At 46.9% G+C, this 20992-nt stretch overlaps 1 protein-coding gene across 6 annotated transcripts in view; it reads right to left on the reverse strand.

Moving 5' to 3' along the window:
- LOC110503343 (neurobeachin) overlaps positions 1-20992 on the reverse strand; it is a 330014-nt gene that overhangs the window by 53096 nt on the left and 255926 nt on the right. For all 6 annotated transcript variants that reach the window (XM_036961703.1, XM_036961702.1, XM_036961698.1 and 3 more), the window contains 4 exons: positions 19863-19980; positions 19513-19615; positions 14516-14631; positions 6198-6310 (listed from right to left, as the gene is read on the reverse strand). In XM_036961703.1, the coding sequence (XP_036817598.1) occupies positions 6198-6310; positions 14516-14631; positions 19513-19615; positions 19863-19980 (450 nt within the window). The remainder of the gene's footprint in view (positions 1-6197; positions 6311-14515; positions 14632-19512; positions 19616-19862; positions 19981-20992) is intronic.

Consider the following 20992-nt stretch of genomic DNA (forward strand, 5'->3'; position numbering starts at 1 on the left):
ACCTCACCGACAAATGGTTAAAAGTAGCAGACGGAAGTCATATCGCCTCTGACCACATAACATCTGCTGTCATTTTCTGTTCATTTCCAGACTATTCTACATGTTAAATCGCCACCGTTCCTCGATACACAGAAGGTGATCTACTGCGCACAGCTAATGTTGGTTATGGTGTGTCTTGTCCATTACATCTTATCGGCTTCCTCTGTCACCCTCACAGACAGCTCTTAGCCTTTAAAAATATATGGGGGGCTTTAGCCTGCTGAACTAGCTCATTAGTAAGACATTAAAAAGCTGTTAACATGGTAGATAGTGTTGGGTCTTAAGTGGCCGGCCATAAGAGCTTTCTAAGCTCTAAGCCTTTCACATGCATGCAGCACCAGCAACCTGGCACCCTATTCCCTATATTTTATGCTGCTTTTGACCAGGGTCCATTTGGGTAACAAAAAATGTTTGGCTAGTTCACGCAAACAAGACAACATCCATTTCTGGCTATACTCTGACCTTCTCTGTTGTTGATGTGCGACAGCTAGCTACCTAGATAACTTCGCTATAGTGTGGTATTTTTTTGATTTCTTGATATAAATACACTTTAAAGCAACCAGGCATGTCAAGTGTGTTGATTGTACTAACAACTAATTTACTTAAGGTTAATTGATGGAACTATCAATGCTAATGTTGGATGCTAATGTTAGCAAGCTAATGTGCTAAAATAGATACTAGGTGGGAGATGGGATATAGGGCCCTGGTCAAAAGTTGTGCACTACAGCACATAGGGAATAGGGTGCCATTTGGGACCCCTTCCATGGCTAGTAGAATAGTGACAACAAACCTTATCCTCAACCATTCCTTTAACACACAGTAATCACCAACTACTTATTATCAGGTGATTATGTAAATACAGGACATGATAAGGAGACAATAAAAACAAGTGCTTTAGACAGCTCTGCATTTAGCTCCTTCTAAGTTCACTCCCATAAATAACACCTGACCTAGTGATACCTACCTCCACCACCAAACAAGACATGATCAAACCTAGCTGCTGGATTATAGGGCTGTCACATGCTACACTAGATAAATCACTCATCACATGTAATTAGGATCATTCTCTGACTGCAGAGAGTAGAGACCCCAAAGTGGAGGATCCAAGAGGAGCGTGTGTGTGTATGTGTGTTTGTGAGTGTGTGAAATGCAGAGAAAGAGAGAGTTCTGCAGTTAGTGTGGTAATATCTAGGCTAACTCCCAAGGAGACACACATACTGCATTTTATATTTCAAAGGAAATTACATCATAGTACAGTGCAGGAGAAGTCAAACTTGTTTTCTCTCTGGGCTTGTCAGAAGAAGCATCTTGAACAGCTACAATCTAGTTCTTCAGAGTTCTTTGTTCGGGTGGTTTCTCTCATGGTATAAGTTTTCTGAAGTTCGGTAGCAGTCTATAAAACACTGATACAGTAAAGGGTGATATGCATGACTAGCACCACTAAATCTCCAGAGTTGTCTATGAGAGTTTGGCTGCACAGCTAGCTAGCTGCATTGCTAACCTTTGCTACGACATAAACAAACCTTTCAGCAAAAACTTTTGTTAACTCTTTCAAAAACATCAATAGGATTTGCCACTAGTAACTAAGCAGATAAGGCAAATTAATGTAACGACCCTTCCCTAGTTATGACCTAGAGACGGGAGAGGGATTATACGGAACAGTACCCCCTCCCCGATGCGCGGCTCCAGCCACAGGACGGCGTCAAAGGCGACGAACTCGGAGATCAGGAGCGGACCGGTCACACCAGCTGAGGCGTAGGAACCTATCACACCAGCTGAGGCATGGGAACCTGTCGAGTCAGCTGGGGCATGGGAACCTGATAGACCGGCTGAGGCAGAGGAGCCTGGCGATCCGGCTGAGGCATGAGAACCTGACGAGCTAGTGGAAGCAGGGGAGCCTGGCGATCCGGCGGAGGCATGAAAGCCTGACGAGCCAGTGGAAGCAGGGGAACCTGGCGATCCGGCAGAGGCATGAGAACCTGACGAGCCAGTGGAAGCAGGGGAACCTGGCGATCCGGCAGAGGCATGAGAACCTGACGAGCTGGCTGAGGCAGGGAAGCCTGGCGATCCGGCAGAGGCATGAGAACCTGACGAGCTGGCTGAGGCAGGGGAGCCTGGCGATCCGGCAGAGGCATGAAAGCCCGATGAGCCCACTGAGCCACCAATACCTATGTAAGAATGCTGTTCATTGACTACAGCTCAGCATTCAACACCATAGCACCATAGTACCCTCCAAGCTCACCATTAAGCTTGAGACCCTGAGTCTCAACCCCGCCCTGTGCAATTGATTCCTGGACTTCCTGACGGGCTGCCCAGCTTTTCTTAAATATAAAGATACCGATACCGTACCGTGGCCCACAAACTGTGATACATACCGAACCGTGGGCCCACTGTACCGTTGCATCCTTACTGCCTACATACAGACTTGAAATCATTGGCTACTTTAATAAATGGAACACTAGTCACTTTAATAATGCTACTTTAATAATGTTTACATATCTTGCATTACTTATCTCATATGTATATACTGTATTCTATACCATCTATTGCATCTTAGCCTATGCTGCTCTGACATTGCTAATCCATATATTTATATGTTCTTATTCCAATCCTTACTTAGATTTGTGTGTATTAAGTATTTGTTGTGGAATTGTTAGATATTACTTGTTAGATATTGCTACACTGTTGGAACTAGAAGCACAAACATTTCGCTACACTCATAATAACATCTGCTAACCATGTGTACATGACCAATACAATTTGATTTTAAATAAATGTTTTGCCTCATCAATATACACACAATGCCCCATAATGATAAAGTAAAAACAGGTTTTTAGAAATGTTTGCAAATGTATTAAAAATGTAAAACAGAAATACCTTATTTACATAAGTATTCAGACCCTTTGCTATGAGACTCGAAATTGAGCTCAGGTGCATCCTGTTTCCATTGATCATCCTTGAGATGTTTCTACAACTTGATTGGAGTCCACCTGTGGTAAATTCAATTCATTGGACATGATTTGGAAAGGCACACACCTGTCTATATAAGGTCCCAAAGTTGACAGTGCATGTCAGAGCAAAAACCAAGCCATGAGGTCGAAGGAATTGGCCGTAGAGCTCTGAGACAGGGTTGTGTCGAGGCACAGATCTGGGGAAGGGTACCAAAAAATTTGGGAACACAGTGGCCTCCATCATTCTTAAATGGAAGAAGTTTGGAACCACCAATACTCTTCTTAGAGCTGGCAGCCTGGCCAAACTGAGGAATCGGGTGAGAAAGGCCTTGGTCAGGGACATGACTAAGAACCCGATGGTCACTCTGACAGAGTTCCTCTGTGGGGATTGGAGAACCTTCCAGAAGGACAACCATCTCTGCTGCATCCACCAATCAGGCCTTTATGGTAGAGTGGCCAGACGGAAGCCACCTCTCAGTAAAAAACACATGACAGCAGTTTGCCAAAAGGCACCTAAAGGACTCAGACCATGAGAAACAAGATTTTCTGGTCTGATGAAACCAAGATTGAACTCTTCTGCCTGAATACCAAGCATCACGTCTGGAGGAAACCTGGAGCAAATTTCAAAAAACCTGGAGCAAATTCCTAAAAACCTGTTTTCACTTTGTCATTATGGGGTATTATGTTTAGATTGCTGAGGCAAACAATTAATTTAATACATTTTAGAATAAGGCTGTAACGTAACAAAATGTGGAAAAGTCAAGGGGTCTGAATACTTTCTGAAGGCACTGTATATATGCACACATATGTGCACACTAGAGTCCTGTGTGGCTCAGTTGATAGAGCATGGTGCTTGCAATGCCAGAGTTGTGGGTTTGATTCCCACCAGTATAAAAAAAAGTCTGCTAAATGACCCAAATGTAAATATAATTTCTCTTCCAAGTGAGCTAGCTTTGGAGCCATCGAAAACGTGAAGGGCCCTGGTTCATAAGGCCGCGGGTCCGAAGACCAGTATGGACAAGCTCCCTCTCCATTTCAGAACAGTAGCTAGGAGGTAAAGTAGATCAGGTACATATGTCTGCTGTCACTTCACAGCTTTGGCTGTTTCTCCCTGAGATAAGTTTTGACAGAGTCACTTCCTATCAGAAACATACAAAAACAGGTAGAACAACAGCCATGATAAACCTCTAGATTGTTAAGCAGAACACGCTCAGTATGCCTTCATATAGGATTATCAGCGTTTCCACTCCATCAACTAACAGCTATGAGGAGATGAGCTTCCCTTTCCCATCATCCACCTGTCAGTCACCAGGAAATAATCATTAAAACCTAATGAACCGCTCCACCACACCACTGTACCGCTGACATGGAGGGTGTGTGTGTATGGTTGGGTGTGTTTGTGTGTCTCCCTGTGATCTGACAGTAGGAATGCGCCACTGTGGCCCTGAGGCAGAGAACACTCTGTTCAGTTGGATTTAACACGGATGACTGGCTGGCTGATCAGCAGGTAAATTTCAGGTGTGTGAGAGGATTAAGTGGCGTATCATCCAGGAGCTAAAGGACATTTAGCCTGCTGGTACTGGCACCCACTTCCTGATTGGTAGTCACGTGACCCCATGGTGTGAGCAGCTGAGTCAGAGGACAAAATATCACAGGATCATTGCTTCCCAAATGGAACCGTATTCCCTACATAGTGCACTACTTTTGACCAGCACCCTATAGGGCTCTGGTCAAAAGTAGAGCACTATATAGGAAATAGGGTGCCATTTGGGATGCACAGATGTTTTAGTGGTTTGGTGGTTTTACATGACTCCGTTCAGAACACTTACAGTCTCTCTCTCTCCGAGTTCCTCCCTATTTCCTCTCTCCCCTGCTCTTTGTCTAATCTGATTATATGTGTGAGAACTCAAGCCCCTTCATTCCAGTTCAATTCGCTTTCTGGTACATCTGGAGGTAGGAACCCTGGGGTTGGAGGTGTGTGTGAGCCCTGGGGTTCCAAGGACAATTGTCAGGAGAGAGAGGCCTGTGAACTCAAGGTAATGAAGGCAGCTCAGCCTGTAAACAGCATGGGAGGATGTCACTGGAATACATTACAATACATAACTGTCTCCACAGGCCAGAGGGCTCTCTCTCTCACACATGCACACACACACCTGGCTGTGTACAGACTGAATCTGCCACAGGGTTACATTAGCTAAAACGACAGCAGGAAGACACAGGAAAGGTGTGTGTCTTACAGTAGACCTGCTGCCAGAGTGAACACTGGATCACCAACAGGGCTGAGTAGAAATATTCACACAGTGACTTTCTAGACTGGCTGCTGGGTGAAACTGCTATGAACCAGGTGGAGAGGTGGAGACCCTTATAGACATCTGTTAGGAGGGAAGTGTATTCACTGACATCAGTACACATACCTACCAGGGTGCTTTAGTTGGAGTTATTTCTTGTTTTCATCGTGAGTTCAGCACCCTCGCTCATTTCCATACCCTCCTTCCCCCCTTCCTGCTTTTCCTTCCCTCCCTGCCTACCTAATTGTCCCTCTGCTTCCTCCCTTGCAAACACTTGTCTGGGATCTGAGGTGAAAATGTATATTTTCAAATTTGTGAAAACGGAGCTCAGAGAGAGTCAGGGAGTCGGCACTTTGAGGAAGAGCGGGAACCGGGGAAGGAGGGTGTGACAGAGTGAGAGAGAAGGAAAGCTCAGACAGGAATGCGATTGTTTTCAGGTCAGTGAGTCTGTGAGTTGACAGAGCGAGAGAGAGCGAGAGAGAGCGAGAGAGCGCTGCTAGGAAGTTAAACAGGGACAGAAGCCCTCATCATACAGACACTTAAAACTCTCCTACTGTTGATAGTTGAGGACAGTACCATGCCAAACAGAGCAAAGACACTAGAACATTCAGTTTATATGCTGAGGTGATACAGTACCAAACAGAGCGGAGACACTTAGGATGTTAAACTATCAGCTCCTTCTCTACATTCCAGCGCTGGGTTCAGACTGAGCACATGATGTCTGCATTATGATGTCTGCATTATTTCCCAGTCAAGATGGCTTTCTCTTCCAGCCTGCATGGGCCTTAATATGGAAATCCCCCTGCCGACTGAGACCCTCACCCCTCCTGTCCTTACCCCTCCTCCCCAATTTCCCCCATCGTTCCTCTCCTTCCCCCTCTCCTCCAGTCCTACAGGGTGTATAACAGAATGACAGTACCTTGGAGAGATCTCTGAAGTTGCCCGGCAGGGTGAGGTCCAGCTCCTCGGACTCATAGTTGGTGAGAACCCAGGGAAACACCGGGTACTGGTTCAGATCATTGTAGGTCCTCCCTACAGACCGACAGACAGACAGAGAGAGAGAGACAGACAGAGATCTGTTAGAGAAGTTCTGTGAGCGGAAAGAGGAGGGGATGAGGTGGGGCGTGGGAGGATGTATGAGGGGGAGAACTGCAGGGCGCATGGGGAGAACTGCGGGGTACACACAAGGCTTAGGTTACTTTGGGGACCCAGCATGCAACATTCCAGTAGAGCATTCCATCAGACTCCTCTCAGGCCAGCTTCCTGTTTCTGACAGACTAACTTCCTGTCTGGGAGGGTGACACCACCGCTAAAATAGTCCTCACTCTGCTCTCTGTGGGGAGGCATTAGTATGGGAGCAGTGTGTGTGTGTGTGTGTGTGTGTGTGTGTGTATGTGTGTATGTGTGTGTGTGTGTGTGTGTGTGTGTGTGTGTGTGTGTGTGTGTGTGTGTGTGTGTTTGCCTCTGACCCTATTACGGGGGCTGAGTCACTGTGTGCTCTCCCATGTGCTCTCCCATGCCGTCCCTAAGAGGGGTGCATCAGGTCGTGCCAGGCCTTTTTCGCTAAACTCGACTTGAGGAGGTTGAGTCACTGACTTTATCTTCTTGTTCGGTCTTGCGCCCCCCTCGGGCTCGTGTGGTGGGGGAGATCTTCGTGGGCTATACTCTGCCTTGTCTCAGGGCAGTAGCAGTGCGTGGGTAAAATCACTGGTGAAGCCAAGCCAGGGAAAAAATGCCATAATACAACCTATGTGCTGTGATAATTGCATTGTTTGCTCTATAACCTGTTAGTTCATATGCCTTGACACTGTGATATATAAGCCTAAAGGCAGAGACAATAAAAATACACAGTGGCAGAATAAATTCATCACAAAACCAGAGAGCAACATCTGTCCGACATTTTTGGACTACTAAACAACTATTGATGTAGAACACCGGAAAGTTAGACCAGGAGCTGCCGCCACTATTTCAGCACATCATCAAAACACCTATGCTTAGTCTCAGCTCGCTGGTCACCATAGCAGCACCCACCTGTAGCACGCGCTACAGCAGGTATATCTCTCTGGTCACCCCCAAAATCAATTCCTTCTTTGGCCGCCTCTCCTTCCAGTTCTCTGCTGCCAATGACTGGAACGAACTACAAAAATCTCTAAAACTGGAAACACTTATCTCCCTCACTAGCTTTTAGCACCAGCTGTCAGAGCAGCTCACAGATTACTGCACCTGTACGTAGCCCATCTATAATTTAGCCCAAACAACTACCTCTTCCCCTACTGTATATATTTATTTTGCTCCTTTGCACCCCATTATTTCTATCTCTACTTTGCACATTCTTTCACTGCAAATCTACCATTCCAGTGTTTTACTTGCTATATTGTATTTACTTTGCCACCATGGCCTTTCTTTGCCTTTACCTCCCTTATCTCACCTCATTTGCTCACATTGTATATAGACTTGTTTTTCTACTGTATTATTGACTGTATGTTTGTTTTACTCCATGTGTAACTCTGTGTTGTTGTATGTGTAGAACTGCTTTGCTTTATCTTGGCCAGGTCGCAATTGTAAATGAGAACTTGTTCTCAACTAGCCTACCTGGTTAAATAAAGGGGAAATAAAACATTTAAAAAATAATACAGTGACAACTAAAAGGTCCAATCAACCTAAGCAAAATATAATGTGTATGTCCATGGTACTGATTTGTGTATGAGTGTGTGTGTGTGTGTATGAGTGTGTGTGTGTGTGTGTGTGTGTATGAGTGTGTGTGTGTATGAGTGTGTTGACTCACCCTACTTGTAGAAAAACGCTAATGCCATCCTCCTCTCTTTCATGTTTCTGAAATGGTCTATGACTCTGTCATACAGTACACTCTTTTAGTTTTTGTTGTCCTAGGCTACTTGGCTAAAATGCTTGCTTGCTAGCCTAACTTCCTTTCATGGGCAACGATTAACCAGCTAGTTAACATTAGCCTTCTACATCTAGCTACATATTGAACTTCCATCCTCTCAGGCCAGGGGCACAATGTATGAATTTGTGGTTGAGTCAGAATCGCCATTATAATCATTGGCCAGTATGGAGAATTAAGTAAAACCAAGTCCAAATCCCCATCTCCGTTCATGGCTAATTTAAGAAAGGGCACATTTTTGCTAGCTATCTAGCCACGGGTGGACAATAACACGGTGAGATGCTACAATTACATATTTTTCTGTCAATGACTTTTGGCTGTATGCGATGTGATTGGTCTGAATTCAAACTGGCTTCCCTTGACACTTTTTTTTGGTGCGCCAGGATCATTCACAGTTGAGCTCACTCAGTTTAGCTCAACGGTGATTGGCTATTTTTATCAAGGAAGGCCAAATCCTTGGTGGCTTCCCTTGCATTCAATGCTACAGGCGGCAACAATATCCTACTCTTTTTGACAAGACAGCATCAGATAGATGGGTTACACATACAGAGACAGAGAGGCGCTGAGAGATGATATATCAATTATTATTTATTTATTTGGTCAATGTTTTGGGGAAGCCTAGCTTCCCTTGGCATCCATGAAGACATGCCACTGTTTCAGGGTAGTAAGTTGGTGGTTTGTTGATATCCTTCTGGTGGTGTGGGGGCTGTCATTTGACAAATGGGTGGGGCTATATCCTGCCTGGTTGGCCATGTCAGGGGGTATCGTCGGACGGGGCACACAGTGTCCCCTGACCCTCACTGTCTCAGTCCCCAGTAGCTATGCTGAAATAGTCTATGTACCGGGGGGCTAGGGTCAGTCTGTCCTATCTGGTGTAATTCTCCTGTCTTATCTGGTGTACTGTGTGATCTTAAGTATGCTCCCTCTAATTCTCCCATCTCTCTCTCTCCCCTCCCGGAGGACCTGTGCCTTAAGACCATGCTTCAGTACTACCTGGCCTGGCAACTCCTGGCTCTACCTGTCTCCAGTCCACCTGGTTGTGCTGCTGATCCAGTTTCTGCTGTTCTGCCTGCGGCTATGGAACCCTGACCTGTTCACCGGACCTGCTACCTTATCCTGAACCTACTGTTTCGACCCCCTCTATCCCTCTCGCTCTATCTACCGCACCTGCTGTCTCGACCTCTGAATGCTTGGCTATGAAAAGCCAACTGACATTTACTCCTGAGGTGCTGACCTGTTGCACCTTCTATAACCAATGTGATTATTATTTGACCCTGTTGGTCACCTATCAACATTTGAACATCTTGAAGAACAATCTAGCCTTAATGGCCATGTACTCTTATAATTTCCACCGGCACAGCCAGAAGAGGACTGGCCACCCCTCAGAGCCTGGTTCCTCTCTATGTTTCTTCCTAGGTTCCTGCCTTTCTAGGGGGTTTTTACTAGCCACCGTGCTCTTTGGGGTTTTAGTCTGGGTTTCTGTACAGCACTTTGTGACATCAGCTGATGTAATAAGGGCATTATAAATCAATGGGATTGATGATTGATTGACTGTGTGTCTGTGTGTTGGTGTGCTCTTCCTTTCTCTGCATGACCCTGATGAGTATATTAGGCCAGTCTGGTGTTGGGGTTCAACGTTTCTTATACAGAAGCAAACCAAATGAAACGGGGAGGGACCTACCTGAATTTGACCAATAGAAACTCTCGTTTTGCTCGGTTTGCGTCTGTTTGTTTTGTAAATGGTCTCCGTAATGAAAACGTCCATGGTTAGGAGCAAAGGGTGTATGTGTGTGTGTGTGTGTGTGTGTGTGTGTGTGTGTGTGTGTGTGTGTGTGTGTGTGTGTGTGTGTGTGTGTAGTGTGTATGTGTAGTGTGTACATGTAGTGTGTGTAGTGTGTACATGTAGTGTGTGTAGCGTGTATGTGTAGTGTGTATATGTTGTGTGTATATGTAGTGTGTATGTAGTGTGTATATGTAGTGTGTGTATGTAGTGTGTGTGTACATGTAGTATGTGTATGTAGTGTGTGTAGTGTGTGTATATGTTGTGTGTGTGTACTGTGTATATGTAGTGTGTGTAGTGCGAATATGTAGTATGTGTGTGTAGTGTGTATATGTATTGTGTATATGTACTGTGTATGTGTATATGTAGTATGTGTAGTGTGTATATGTAGTATGTGCAGTGTGTATATGTAGTGTGTGCAGTGTGTATATGTAGTGTGTGCAGTGTGTATATGTATTCTGTGTTATATATGTAATTACAGAGATATAGAACTGTTCTCCTGGTCACCGTGTTGTCGTTGAACACGCCTGATGTGACACCGCCAGGCTAACCTCCTGATTGGACAGCCATTGGAGGTTACCATGGATACCTCAGTCATGGCGGTGCCAACATGCAGCTGTACTGAGGGTTGCCAGATGTGAGAGCTTAGTTTTCCTCTTCAGGAAAATGGTTTTGATGGTTTTCAGATGGAACCCTAACTCAGCCATGAGAACCACGAGGAGCTCCTCAACCGTCCAAGTCGCCACAAGTCCTCTCTAATTTCACACTGCTATGGACTGGTCCAATCAGAAGACACTGCTATGGGCTGTCCAATAAGTAAGCACTGTTATGGGCTGGTCCAATCAGAAAACACTAATATGAGCTGGTCCAATCAGAGAACAGAACTATGGGTGTGATGGTGTGATATCAACAACTGATTATAGAGCAGTATTACACACTAGCAGAAAACCCACAACAGCCAGTCAAACAGGAGATAGGAGACCACCCTTCAACCTCCCACTCTCCCAGCATCCTAGCCTCCCATCCTCCCACCCTCCCAGCATACTAGCCTCCCATCCTCCCAGCCTCCCAGCCCCCTAGCCCCCCAACCTTCCAGCCCCCAGCTCCCAAGCCTCCCATCCTCCTAGCACCCTAGCCACCCAGCCCCCTAACCTCCCATCCTCTGAGCCCCCTAGCCTCCCAGACCCCTAGCCTCCCATCTTCCCATCCTCACTGCCCCTAGCCTCCCAACCTCCCCCAACCCTCTATCCTCCCAGACCTCTAGCCTCCCAGACCCCTAGCCTCCCAACCTTCCATCCCCCCAGCTCCCTAACCTCTCATCCTCTGATCCCTCTAGCCTTCCATCCTCCCAGCCCCCTAGCCTCCAAACCTCCCAGCCCCCTAAACTCCCAGCCACCTAGCCTCCTATCCTCCCAACCCCCTAGCCTCTCTGCAATGTTCTGCTCTTTCACCAAACTACCAGCCTCCGATAGCTTCTCAAACTTCTAGCTTCCCTGCACTACAATGTTCTGATCTGTCCCCAACCTCTCGGCTCTGTGTGCCCCTGGGGGCTACTCTTACTTCCTCTGACAGAAACATGTCATACCCAAATGATAATGTATGATTAGGACACAGTAGTTCCCACAGCAAATAAGATGGCTGCTGAGTGTTTAATGTAGTTTAATCTAAGCCCCAAACCTCCCGTCCTCCCAGCCCCTCAACCTCCCAGCCCCCTAGCTACCCATCCTCCCTGCCCCCTAACCTCCCAGCCTCCCAACAGTCCAGCCCCCTAGCCTCCCAGCCCCCTAGCCTCCCATCTTCCCTGCCCCCGAGCCTCCCCATCCTTCTAGCCCCTAGCCACCCACCCCCTAGCCTCCCAGCCCCATCCCAGCCTCCCATCTTCCCAGCCCCCTAGCCTCCCATCCTCCCAGCCCCATCCCATCCTCCCAGCCCCATCCCAGCGTCCCATCTTACCAGCCCCCTAGCCTCCCATCCTCCCAGCCCCCTAGCCTCCCAGCCCCCTAGACTCCCATCCTCCCAGACCCTAGCCTCCCAGCCCACTAGCCTCCCATCCTCCCAGCCCTAAAAGACTCCCAGCCCCCTAGCCTCCCATCCTCCAAGCCCCCTAGCCACCCACCCCCTAGCCTCCCAGCCCCATCCCAGCCTCCCATCTTCCCAGCCCCCTAGCCTCCCATCCTCCCAGCCCCCTAGCCTCCCAGCCCCATCCCAGCCTCCCATCCTTCCAGCCCCCTAGCCTCCCAGCCCCATCCCAGCATCCCATCTTACCAGCCCCCTAGCATCCCATCTTACCAGCCCCCTAGCCTACCATCCTCCCAGCCCCCTAGCCTCCCATCCTCCCAGCCCCCTAGCCTCCCATTCTCCCAGCCCCCTAGCCTCCCAGCCCCCTAGCCTCACATCCTCCCAGCTCCCTAGCCTCCCATCCTCCCAGCCCCCTAGCCTCCCATCCTCTAAGCCCCTAGCCACCCACCCCCTAGCCTCCCAGCCCCATCCCAGCCTCCCATCTTCCCAGCCCCCTAGCCTCCCATCCTCCCAGCCCCCAGCCCCCTAGCCTCCCAGCCCAATCCCAGCCTCCCATCCTTCCAGCCCCCTAGCCTCCCAGCCCCAACCCAGCCTCCCATCTTACCAGCCCCCTAGCCTCCCATCTTACCAGCCCCCTAGCCTCCCATCCTCCCAGCCCCCTAGCCTCCCATCCTCCCAGCCCCCTAGCCTCCCAGCCCCCTAGCCTCCCAGCCCCCTAGCCTCACATCCTCCCAGCTCCCTAGCCTCCCATCCTCCCATCCTCCCAGCCCCCTAGACTCCCATCCTCTGTGTGCCCCTGGGGGCTACTCTTACTTCCTCTGACAGAAACATGTCATACCCAAATGATAATGTACTTGATTAGGACACAGAAGTTCCCACAGCAAATAAGATGGCTGCTGAGTGTTTAACGTAGTTTAATGGAAGGGTGGTTCTCCTGCTGCTGTGATGTATAGATAGAATTAGAATTATTAGGGTTAGATCTGGGTGTTGTGAATGGTACATTATGATGCTGGGTTAGGGTTAGAGTGGTTAAGGCGATTTTAAGTCACTCTGGACAACAGCGTCTGAAAAATGACCAACTTGTAAATGTAGATACAATATGATATGATAGTGGGTTAGGGTAAGGGCAGGGTGTTATGGATGCTACACATCTAAAATCACACGCATGCCCCGGGGCGATGCACACAGCTAATTCCCATTGCTACTTTGACAGACTGCATGTCACAAGACTGCATTAGCCCACTGAGCTTAAGCCCGGACATTAGCTTGGAGAGATAACGGTGTGAGTAGATTTACCACGGTTGTAGCCTGTTCCTGTTCTGGGGTGATGATGTAGGAGGGAGAGGGGGGTTCTGTGTGTGAGGGTGTATGGAGGAGACAGGGGTGAGGGTGTAAGAGTGTAGGGGCGGGATAGGGATGGTAGTGTGGTGTGGGTAGATGTTCCAGTGCTATTCTAGGGTGGTGGTGTAGGGAAAGACGGGTGAGGGGTGTGAGGTGGGTGCGAGGTTATAGGGAGGAGATGCGTTGTGGGTAGAGTTCCAGCCTGTTCTGAAGTGTCAGGATGATACCCACACACACACAACACACACTCTGACATGTCAGAATGTTAATAACAGTAGAATAGTGTTTAATTAGAAGAGCACTGGCTGCATGTTAACACCTTTTGCCCTTTCTTCCTCCTCCACCACCCCTCCTCCTCTTGCCTCCATCTCCCTCCTGTCTTCCACCCCAACTCCCCTGACACTTCCGGCAGCTCAGGTCATTACCACACATTTTTTATGAATTTCCACCATGTTTTTCTGTCTGCCGTACATCTAATTAGATGACAATAACATATCGAACTCACGCCACAGATAAATATAAATATGCATGAATCTGCAGCAAGCGAGGGATGTGACACCTCTCAGAGAGGAGTGGTGCGGCTGGCGCTCTCGTCTTCCAGTTAGTCACAGTTCAGAGGCGACAAAGAGGCACGCACACGCACGCACGCACGCACGCGCACACACACACACACACACACACACACACACACACACACACACACACACACACACACACACACATACACACATACACACACAACCCCTAATTATCCTGGAGGATGTGTGATCTGCAATAGTCTTGCTTCCTTTTTCCTTATTTTCTTGCTTCAAATAAGTCAGTCATATTCCTCCACATGAACAGTGAAGTAAGGCTACCTACATTACGAACAGTACTACTGCTTAGGAGTGAACTGAACACTGAAGAGAGCATCTGACTCCTTAAACAAAGACAACTTACCTGTAGGTCCTGGCTGGGGTGTTTTAACAGCCAGTCAACAACAACATACACTACATTCATCATGGTAGAATAATAGATTATGAGATTTTGGGTATGGAGAGAAGAGGTGATCGGCTCAATACAACAACATGCATCCATCCAAGATGAGGGGGAGAGGGCATAGGAGAGAGGGAGAAAGGGAGAGGAGGGAAAAGAGGAGAGAGGAGGAGACTGAGAAAGGAGAGAGGAGGAAAAAGGGTGGAGAAGGGATGCTGACCTGCGACGGTGTTGAGGAACATGAGGTACTCGAAGTTGGAGATCTCCCTCCTCTGCCAGCGCTGGGTCATGTTAGACGACTTGAAGAGCTGCCGGGGCGTCGCCATGGAGATACGCCTGCACAACAACAGAGGAAGAAACACCTTAGGTTGTGTCCAAAATGGAACCCTTTTCCCTATTTATTGCACTACTTTTGACCAGGAATCATTCATACCAATGAGGTTTAAGTAAGAGGTTCGTAAGTGTACTCAAGAAACCTAAGTGCACAACCAGACACACATAGACCAGCTAAAGACCAAAACTCCCAGACACGAAATCATTCAGTGAGAACTCAGAGCAGCACACACTGGCACCGTGTGACAGCTTCATCAGCATGTGAGACCTAAGCATTCTTCAGCCATGACCAAAGTGTCAGAGTCGTGCAGGCCTTGAAGTGACTTCAACTCAACACATGGGGAGAATCAAAAGTTGGATGGAGGCTGTTTCTAAAAGACCTAACAATACTAGCTAACACTAGTCAATACCTAACATTAGCACATAGCTAACACTAGCCGATAGCTAACACTAACTGAAAGCTAACGCTAACCAATCGCTAACACTAGCTGATAGCTAATACTAGCTAACAACAGAGAGCTAACACTGGCCAATCAACAGCTAACACTAGCTAACTGATTGCTAACAATACAGTAGATGTGTGTTTTGTAGTACTTAATGACAGGGTGTAGGTATGGTAAAGGGTCTGTCCTCCGTCTCCTTCTGTGTATTTTACTGTGCGGTCAGGAAGGCAGGCAGGCTGCAGCTCTGTGCTACAGAGACTTAACTCAGAGAATTAGATCAGTTCAGTCAATGACCACTCATTCCAATGACGGGAGCAATGGGATTCACTTCCTGTTGAACGCGGAACGAGGGAGAGCTCGGTTTGTTGTTTTGGAACGTTTGCTCTTTTGAAAGTGTATTAAAAGGTTTCTTAGTAGCTAGCTACTTTTTGAGTTTGGTCCTGCAATACAGTTGCATCAGTTGCTGGGACTGCTACTCTCAGTGATCCTGCCGACCAAGGCCGGGTCTAAGGACTTATTTGGCGTAACAGTTAGCCTAGCTGCTAGCTAGCTGCCTATCAAGCTAGTGGGGTTTTTCTGACGGCTTGAATGCAGCCCACGATGCGGTTAGCCATTGTGGCTGGGACCACGGATTGTCCCGGGCTTGTGGCCTGCTGTTTATTGTTGTTTTCAATCTTCCCTGTGACTTATTCTGTCTGGAAATGCGAGGAGTAACAGCGTAACCTACGTTGCTACCATGACAAAGACCAAAGCCGGCGGGAGTACCTTGAGGACAGTGGTGTCTATCTATCACAGGTGAAGGATCTTTAAAACAAACGAAAATAGTTCTACAAGCAGTTGTTACAACAACAGAAAATAGCTTGTGTTTGTCCAAATACTGGTAGAGTCAACTAATTAAAGAAAGGACGACCTGACCAGAGATGTCCAAGACCTGAGGAACAGTTTGTAGTTCTCCCAGGGTCAGCTATGAGTTTAAACAGGAGAACGGCAAGATGACAGCAATCTGTAAATCATTGAGAGAGTACATCAGTTCTATATGTGAATCCATGATAACAATGACGGAGAAATCAGATTATCTTGAGGGACAATCAAGGTGGAACAACATGGTTGTGGATGGAATTGCAGAATCTCCACATAAGACCTGGATGGAGTCTGAGAACAAAGTGGGGGAAATGATCTCGGAGAAACTGAAGATGCACCACAGGAAGGTTGAGGTGGAGCACGCCCACAGAATTGGAAAACCCATCACCGGCCCAGGTGACAGGCCCAGGCCGATAGTGGTGAAGTTCCTGAGGTTCAAGGACAAGGTAGCCCTTCTGGAAGGAGCAAAGAACTTGAGGGGAATGTATATCTTCCTCAACAAGGACAATCCTGAAGCTGTGCGCAGAAGAGGAAATCCCAGCCATGAAAGCTGCCAGAGTGCGTGGGGATATTGCTTACATCCGCTATGACAGGATCATTGTCAACTCTCCCCCCCAAAAGCCTGGAAGGGATGGGAGAGCCACGCCTATGGGTTCATAGCAGCACACACCAACTGATTAATGGACTGCTGAATGTATATATTTTTTTTATCTTGCTTTGTTTTCTCTTTTCCATATTATGTCTATCTCTGATAAGCTACCCAGGAAAGGGCTCAAAATAGCCCATAGTAATATACTGTATGTAGCCTTAGAAATAAGGATAATGAAACCAATAACTTGCTAACATCAGATAACATTTGTACAGTGCCTTGCGAAAGTATTCGGCCCCCTTGAACTTTGCGACCTTTTGCCACATTTCAGGCTTCAAACATAAAGATATAAAACTGTATTTTTTTGTGAAGAATCAACAACAAATGGGACACAATCATGAAGTGGAACAACATTTATTGGATATTTCAAACTTTTTTAACAAATCAAAAACTGAAAAATTGGGCGTGCAAAATTATTCAGCCCCCTTAAGTTAATACTTTGTAGCGCCACCTTTTGCTGCGATTACAGCTGTAAGTCGCTTGGGGTATGTCTCTATCAGTTTTGCACATCGAGAGACTGACATTTTTTTTCCATTCCTCCTTGCAAAACAGCTCGAGCTCAGTGAGGTTGGATGGAGAGCATTTGTGAACAGCAGTTTTCAGTTCTTTCCACAGATTCTCGATTGGATTCATGTCTGGTGTTTGGCCATTCTAACACCTGGATATGTTTATTTTTGAACCATTCCATTGTAGATTTTGCTTTATGTTTTGGATCACTGTCTTGTTGGAAGACAAATCTCAGTCCCAGTCTCAGGTCTTTTGCAGACTCCATCAGGTTTTCTTCCAGAATGGTCCTGTATTTGGCTCCATCCATCTTCCCATCAATTTTAACCATCTTCCCTGTCCCTGCTGAAGAAAAGCAGGCCCAAACCATGATGCTGCCACCACCATGTTTGACAGTGGGGATGGTGTGTTCAGGGTGATGAGCTGTGTTGCTTTTACGCCAAACATAACATTTTGCATTGTTGCCAAAAAGTTCAATTTTGGTTTCATCTGACCAGAGCACCTTCTTCCACATGTTTGGTGTGTCTCCCAGGTGGCTTGTGGCAAACTTTAAACGACACTTTTTATGGATATCTTTAAGAAATAGCTTTCTTCTTGCCACTCTTCCATAAAGGCCAGATTTGTGCAATATACGACTGATTGTTGTCCTATGGACAGAGTCTCCCACCTCAGCTGTAGATCTCTGCAGTTCATCCAGAGTGATCATGGGCCTCTTGGCTGCATCTCTGATCAGTCTTCTCTTTGTATGAGCTGAAAGTTTAGAGGGACGGCCAGGTCTTGGTAGATTTGCAGTGGTCTGATACTCCTTCCATTTCAATATTATCGCTTGCACAGTGCTCTTTGGGATGTTTAAAGCTTGGGAAATCTTTTTGTATCCAAATCCGGCTTTAAACTTCTTCACAACAGTATCTCGGACCTGCCTGGTGTGTTCCTTGTTCTTCATGATGCTCTCTGCGCTTTTAACGGACCTCTGAGACTATCACAGTGCAGGTGCATTTATACGGCGACTTGATTACACACAGGTGGATTGTATTTATCATCATTAGTCATTTAGGTCAACATTGGATCATTCAGAGATCCTCAGGAGGTGTTGCTCTATATATTCAGAGCCATATCCCTCTAATTCATAGAGAAGGTCTCATGTCAAGTGTTATTGAAGTGCTGTGGTTGCAGGTTAACTTGGTACATCTAAAGCATTTTCTTTTGGGGTGTTGCTCAGTATCTAAATCATATCTGTGAAATGCTTGATAGTGTATGTGATGTAAACAGAGAGGTCTACTTTCTTGGGGACCTGAATATTGACTGGTTTTCAAGCTGTCCACTCAAGAGGAATCTTCTCACTGTAACCAGTGCCTGTAATCTTGTTCAGGTTATTAATCAACCTACCAGGATGTTTACAAACACTACAGGAACAAGATCATCCAAATGTATTGATCATATTTCTAATAATATTGTAGAACTTTGTTCTAAAGCTTTATCCGTACCTATTGGATGCAGTGATCACAATATAGTGGCTATATTCAGGAAAGCCAAAGTTCCAAAAGCTGGGCCTAAAATTGAGGGGAAGTGCTCTTTCTGTAGTAAAGAGATGCTCTGCTTTTTTGACACCACACTCCAAAAAGTCCTGCAGGCTCTAGTTTTGTTTGTCGTGTGGTTGAGTGCTGCAAAGAAATACCTAGTTAAGCTCTTCATTGCAGTCAGAGGGGTAATATACATACTATGACTGACTGCATCACTTGTTCTTTTAATAAGAAACATGAATGTGTTGAAAAGTCTCAATTATTTGCATAATCAATTTATACACAGCTTTGACACACAAACACTTACCCCACCAGACATGCCACCAGGGGTCTTTTCACAGTCCCCAAATCCAGAACAAATTCAAGAAACCGTACAGTATTATATAGAGCCATTATTGCATGGAACTCTGTTCCATCTCACATTGCTCAAATAAACAGCAAACCTGGTTCCAAAAAACAGATGAAGCAACACCTCACTGCACAACGCCTCTCCTCTATTTGACCTATTTGATAGTTTGTGTATGTATTGATATGTAGGCTACGTGTACCTTTTTTAAAAATGTATGTAATTCTGTCCTTAAGCTGTTCTTGTCTATTAATGTTCTGTATTATGTCATGTTGTGTGTGGACCTCTGAAACAGTACAAAAATGTCTCTGCTGTAAGCAGGGTCAGCTGCTGGCAGGGACAGTTCCACTCTCCACAACACAAAGGAGGTAGATGGGGAGACTAACAATACACACCCTGCTAAATAATATGGACACAATGCACCCCATAATACTACTCTGGAGCCAGTATGGCAAAGGCCAAATACGAAACAAAATGTTTAATGAGCTAAACATTTAAATATGTGTGTGTGTGTGTGTGTGTTTGTGTGTGTGTGTGTGTGTGTGTGTGTGTGTGAGTTACCTGGCTTGTGGTAGGCCATAGCTGGTTCCCACTCCGACCCTGGGTAGACTGTAGACCACCTTCTTCACTGTTGCCTGGTCTGGGAAGTTAAACATCACTGACGCTGGGAGGAGAGATAACAAAACGTGATTAATAACAATTCTCAACACTATGTTAAAGTGGTTAAGAGAAGCAGTTTATTATATATCATCTTCAGAATGCAAACAGGACACATCTGAGACCAGAGTGTGGCTGTGTACAAAATGACACACTATTCTCTATGTAGTGCACTATTGGCTCTGGTCCAAAGTAGTGTACTATATAGGGAATAGGGTGGCATTTGGGACGTAGTGAGTGTGTGTGATGCTTACTCCTGTTGGCCATGAAGACCTCCAGGCCAGTGTTCTGGAGCAGGTATCGCCTGGAGAAGACCGCTCTGATCTCACTGAACATCCACTTACCATGCAGACCCTCGGAGTACGCCAGGACCTGCAGAGAGGAGAGGAAAAGAGAGGAGGAAAGGAACAGGAGGGGAAAGAGACCAGACAAATGGTTTACATTGTGACAAACACAGGTTGTAGACTGTTGCAACTAGGTTGTAGACTTCCATTGTCTCTAAACATGCTATTTCCCAGATTCACCTCTGTCTTTAATATCTATTTCAGGTGGTCTGCAACACGCAACCAGGGTGTAAAAAAACAGGAAGAACAGGCCTCTGGGTTACACACATCAATACCAACACAAGAAGAGGAGAGACAGAGAGGAGAGGGGAGAGGAAAGGAGAGGATGGGGGTGAGCAAAAGAGAGAAGAGAGGGGGATGAGGAGAGAGGGATCATTAGTGTGCAGCACCTCTGGGACAGCAGGTCTACTGAGGGAGTTTAAGAGAGGCCTCCGTGACAGGTGAAAAAAATCCCACTAACACACCTCCCGCTCTCCCTCCTTCCAACACTGTCTGAGCACTTGGTGCGGCCTAGTCTCCCCAGGTTACAATCACACACATTCCCATCCTATCAGTGTAGCTGGACACAGACAGAGACATGAGAACCACCCAGGGCGGGGTGCGAGAGAGAACAGGTGAAACACAACACACAGAGAGGGGATGTAGCTCGAGCCTGACTGACAGTCCAGGGGGGGAACTAGGGGGGAGGCAGAGTGAGATGTTGGGCTGGGGATGTTAGGTCCAATGCTAATGCTCATTTAAAACAGTGACAAGCAGGAGTAGAGTAGGAGAGGACAGGACGAGGAGAGGGTAGGAGAGGACAGGAAGAGGAGAGGGTAGGAGAGGGGAGAAGAGGTGAGGGTAGGAGAGGACAGGAAGAGGAGAGGGTAGGAGAGGACAGGAAGAGGAGAGGGTAGGAAAGGACAGGAAGAGGAGAGGGTAGGAGAGGACAGGAAGAGGAGAGGGTAGGAGAGGGGAGAAGAGGAGAGGGTAGGAGAGGACAGGAAGAGGTTAGGGTAGGAGAGGGGAGAAGAGGAGAGGGTAGGAGAGGACAGGAAGAG

This window comes from Oncorhynchus mykiss, chromosome 24 (assembly GCF_013265735.2).
Source record: "Oncorhynchus mykiss isolate Arlee chromosome 24, USDA_OmykA_1.1, whole genome shotgun sequence".
NCBI lineage: Eukaryota > Metazoa > Chordata > Actinopteri > Salmoniformes > Salmonidae > Oncorhynchus > Oncorhynchus mykiss.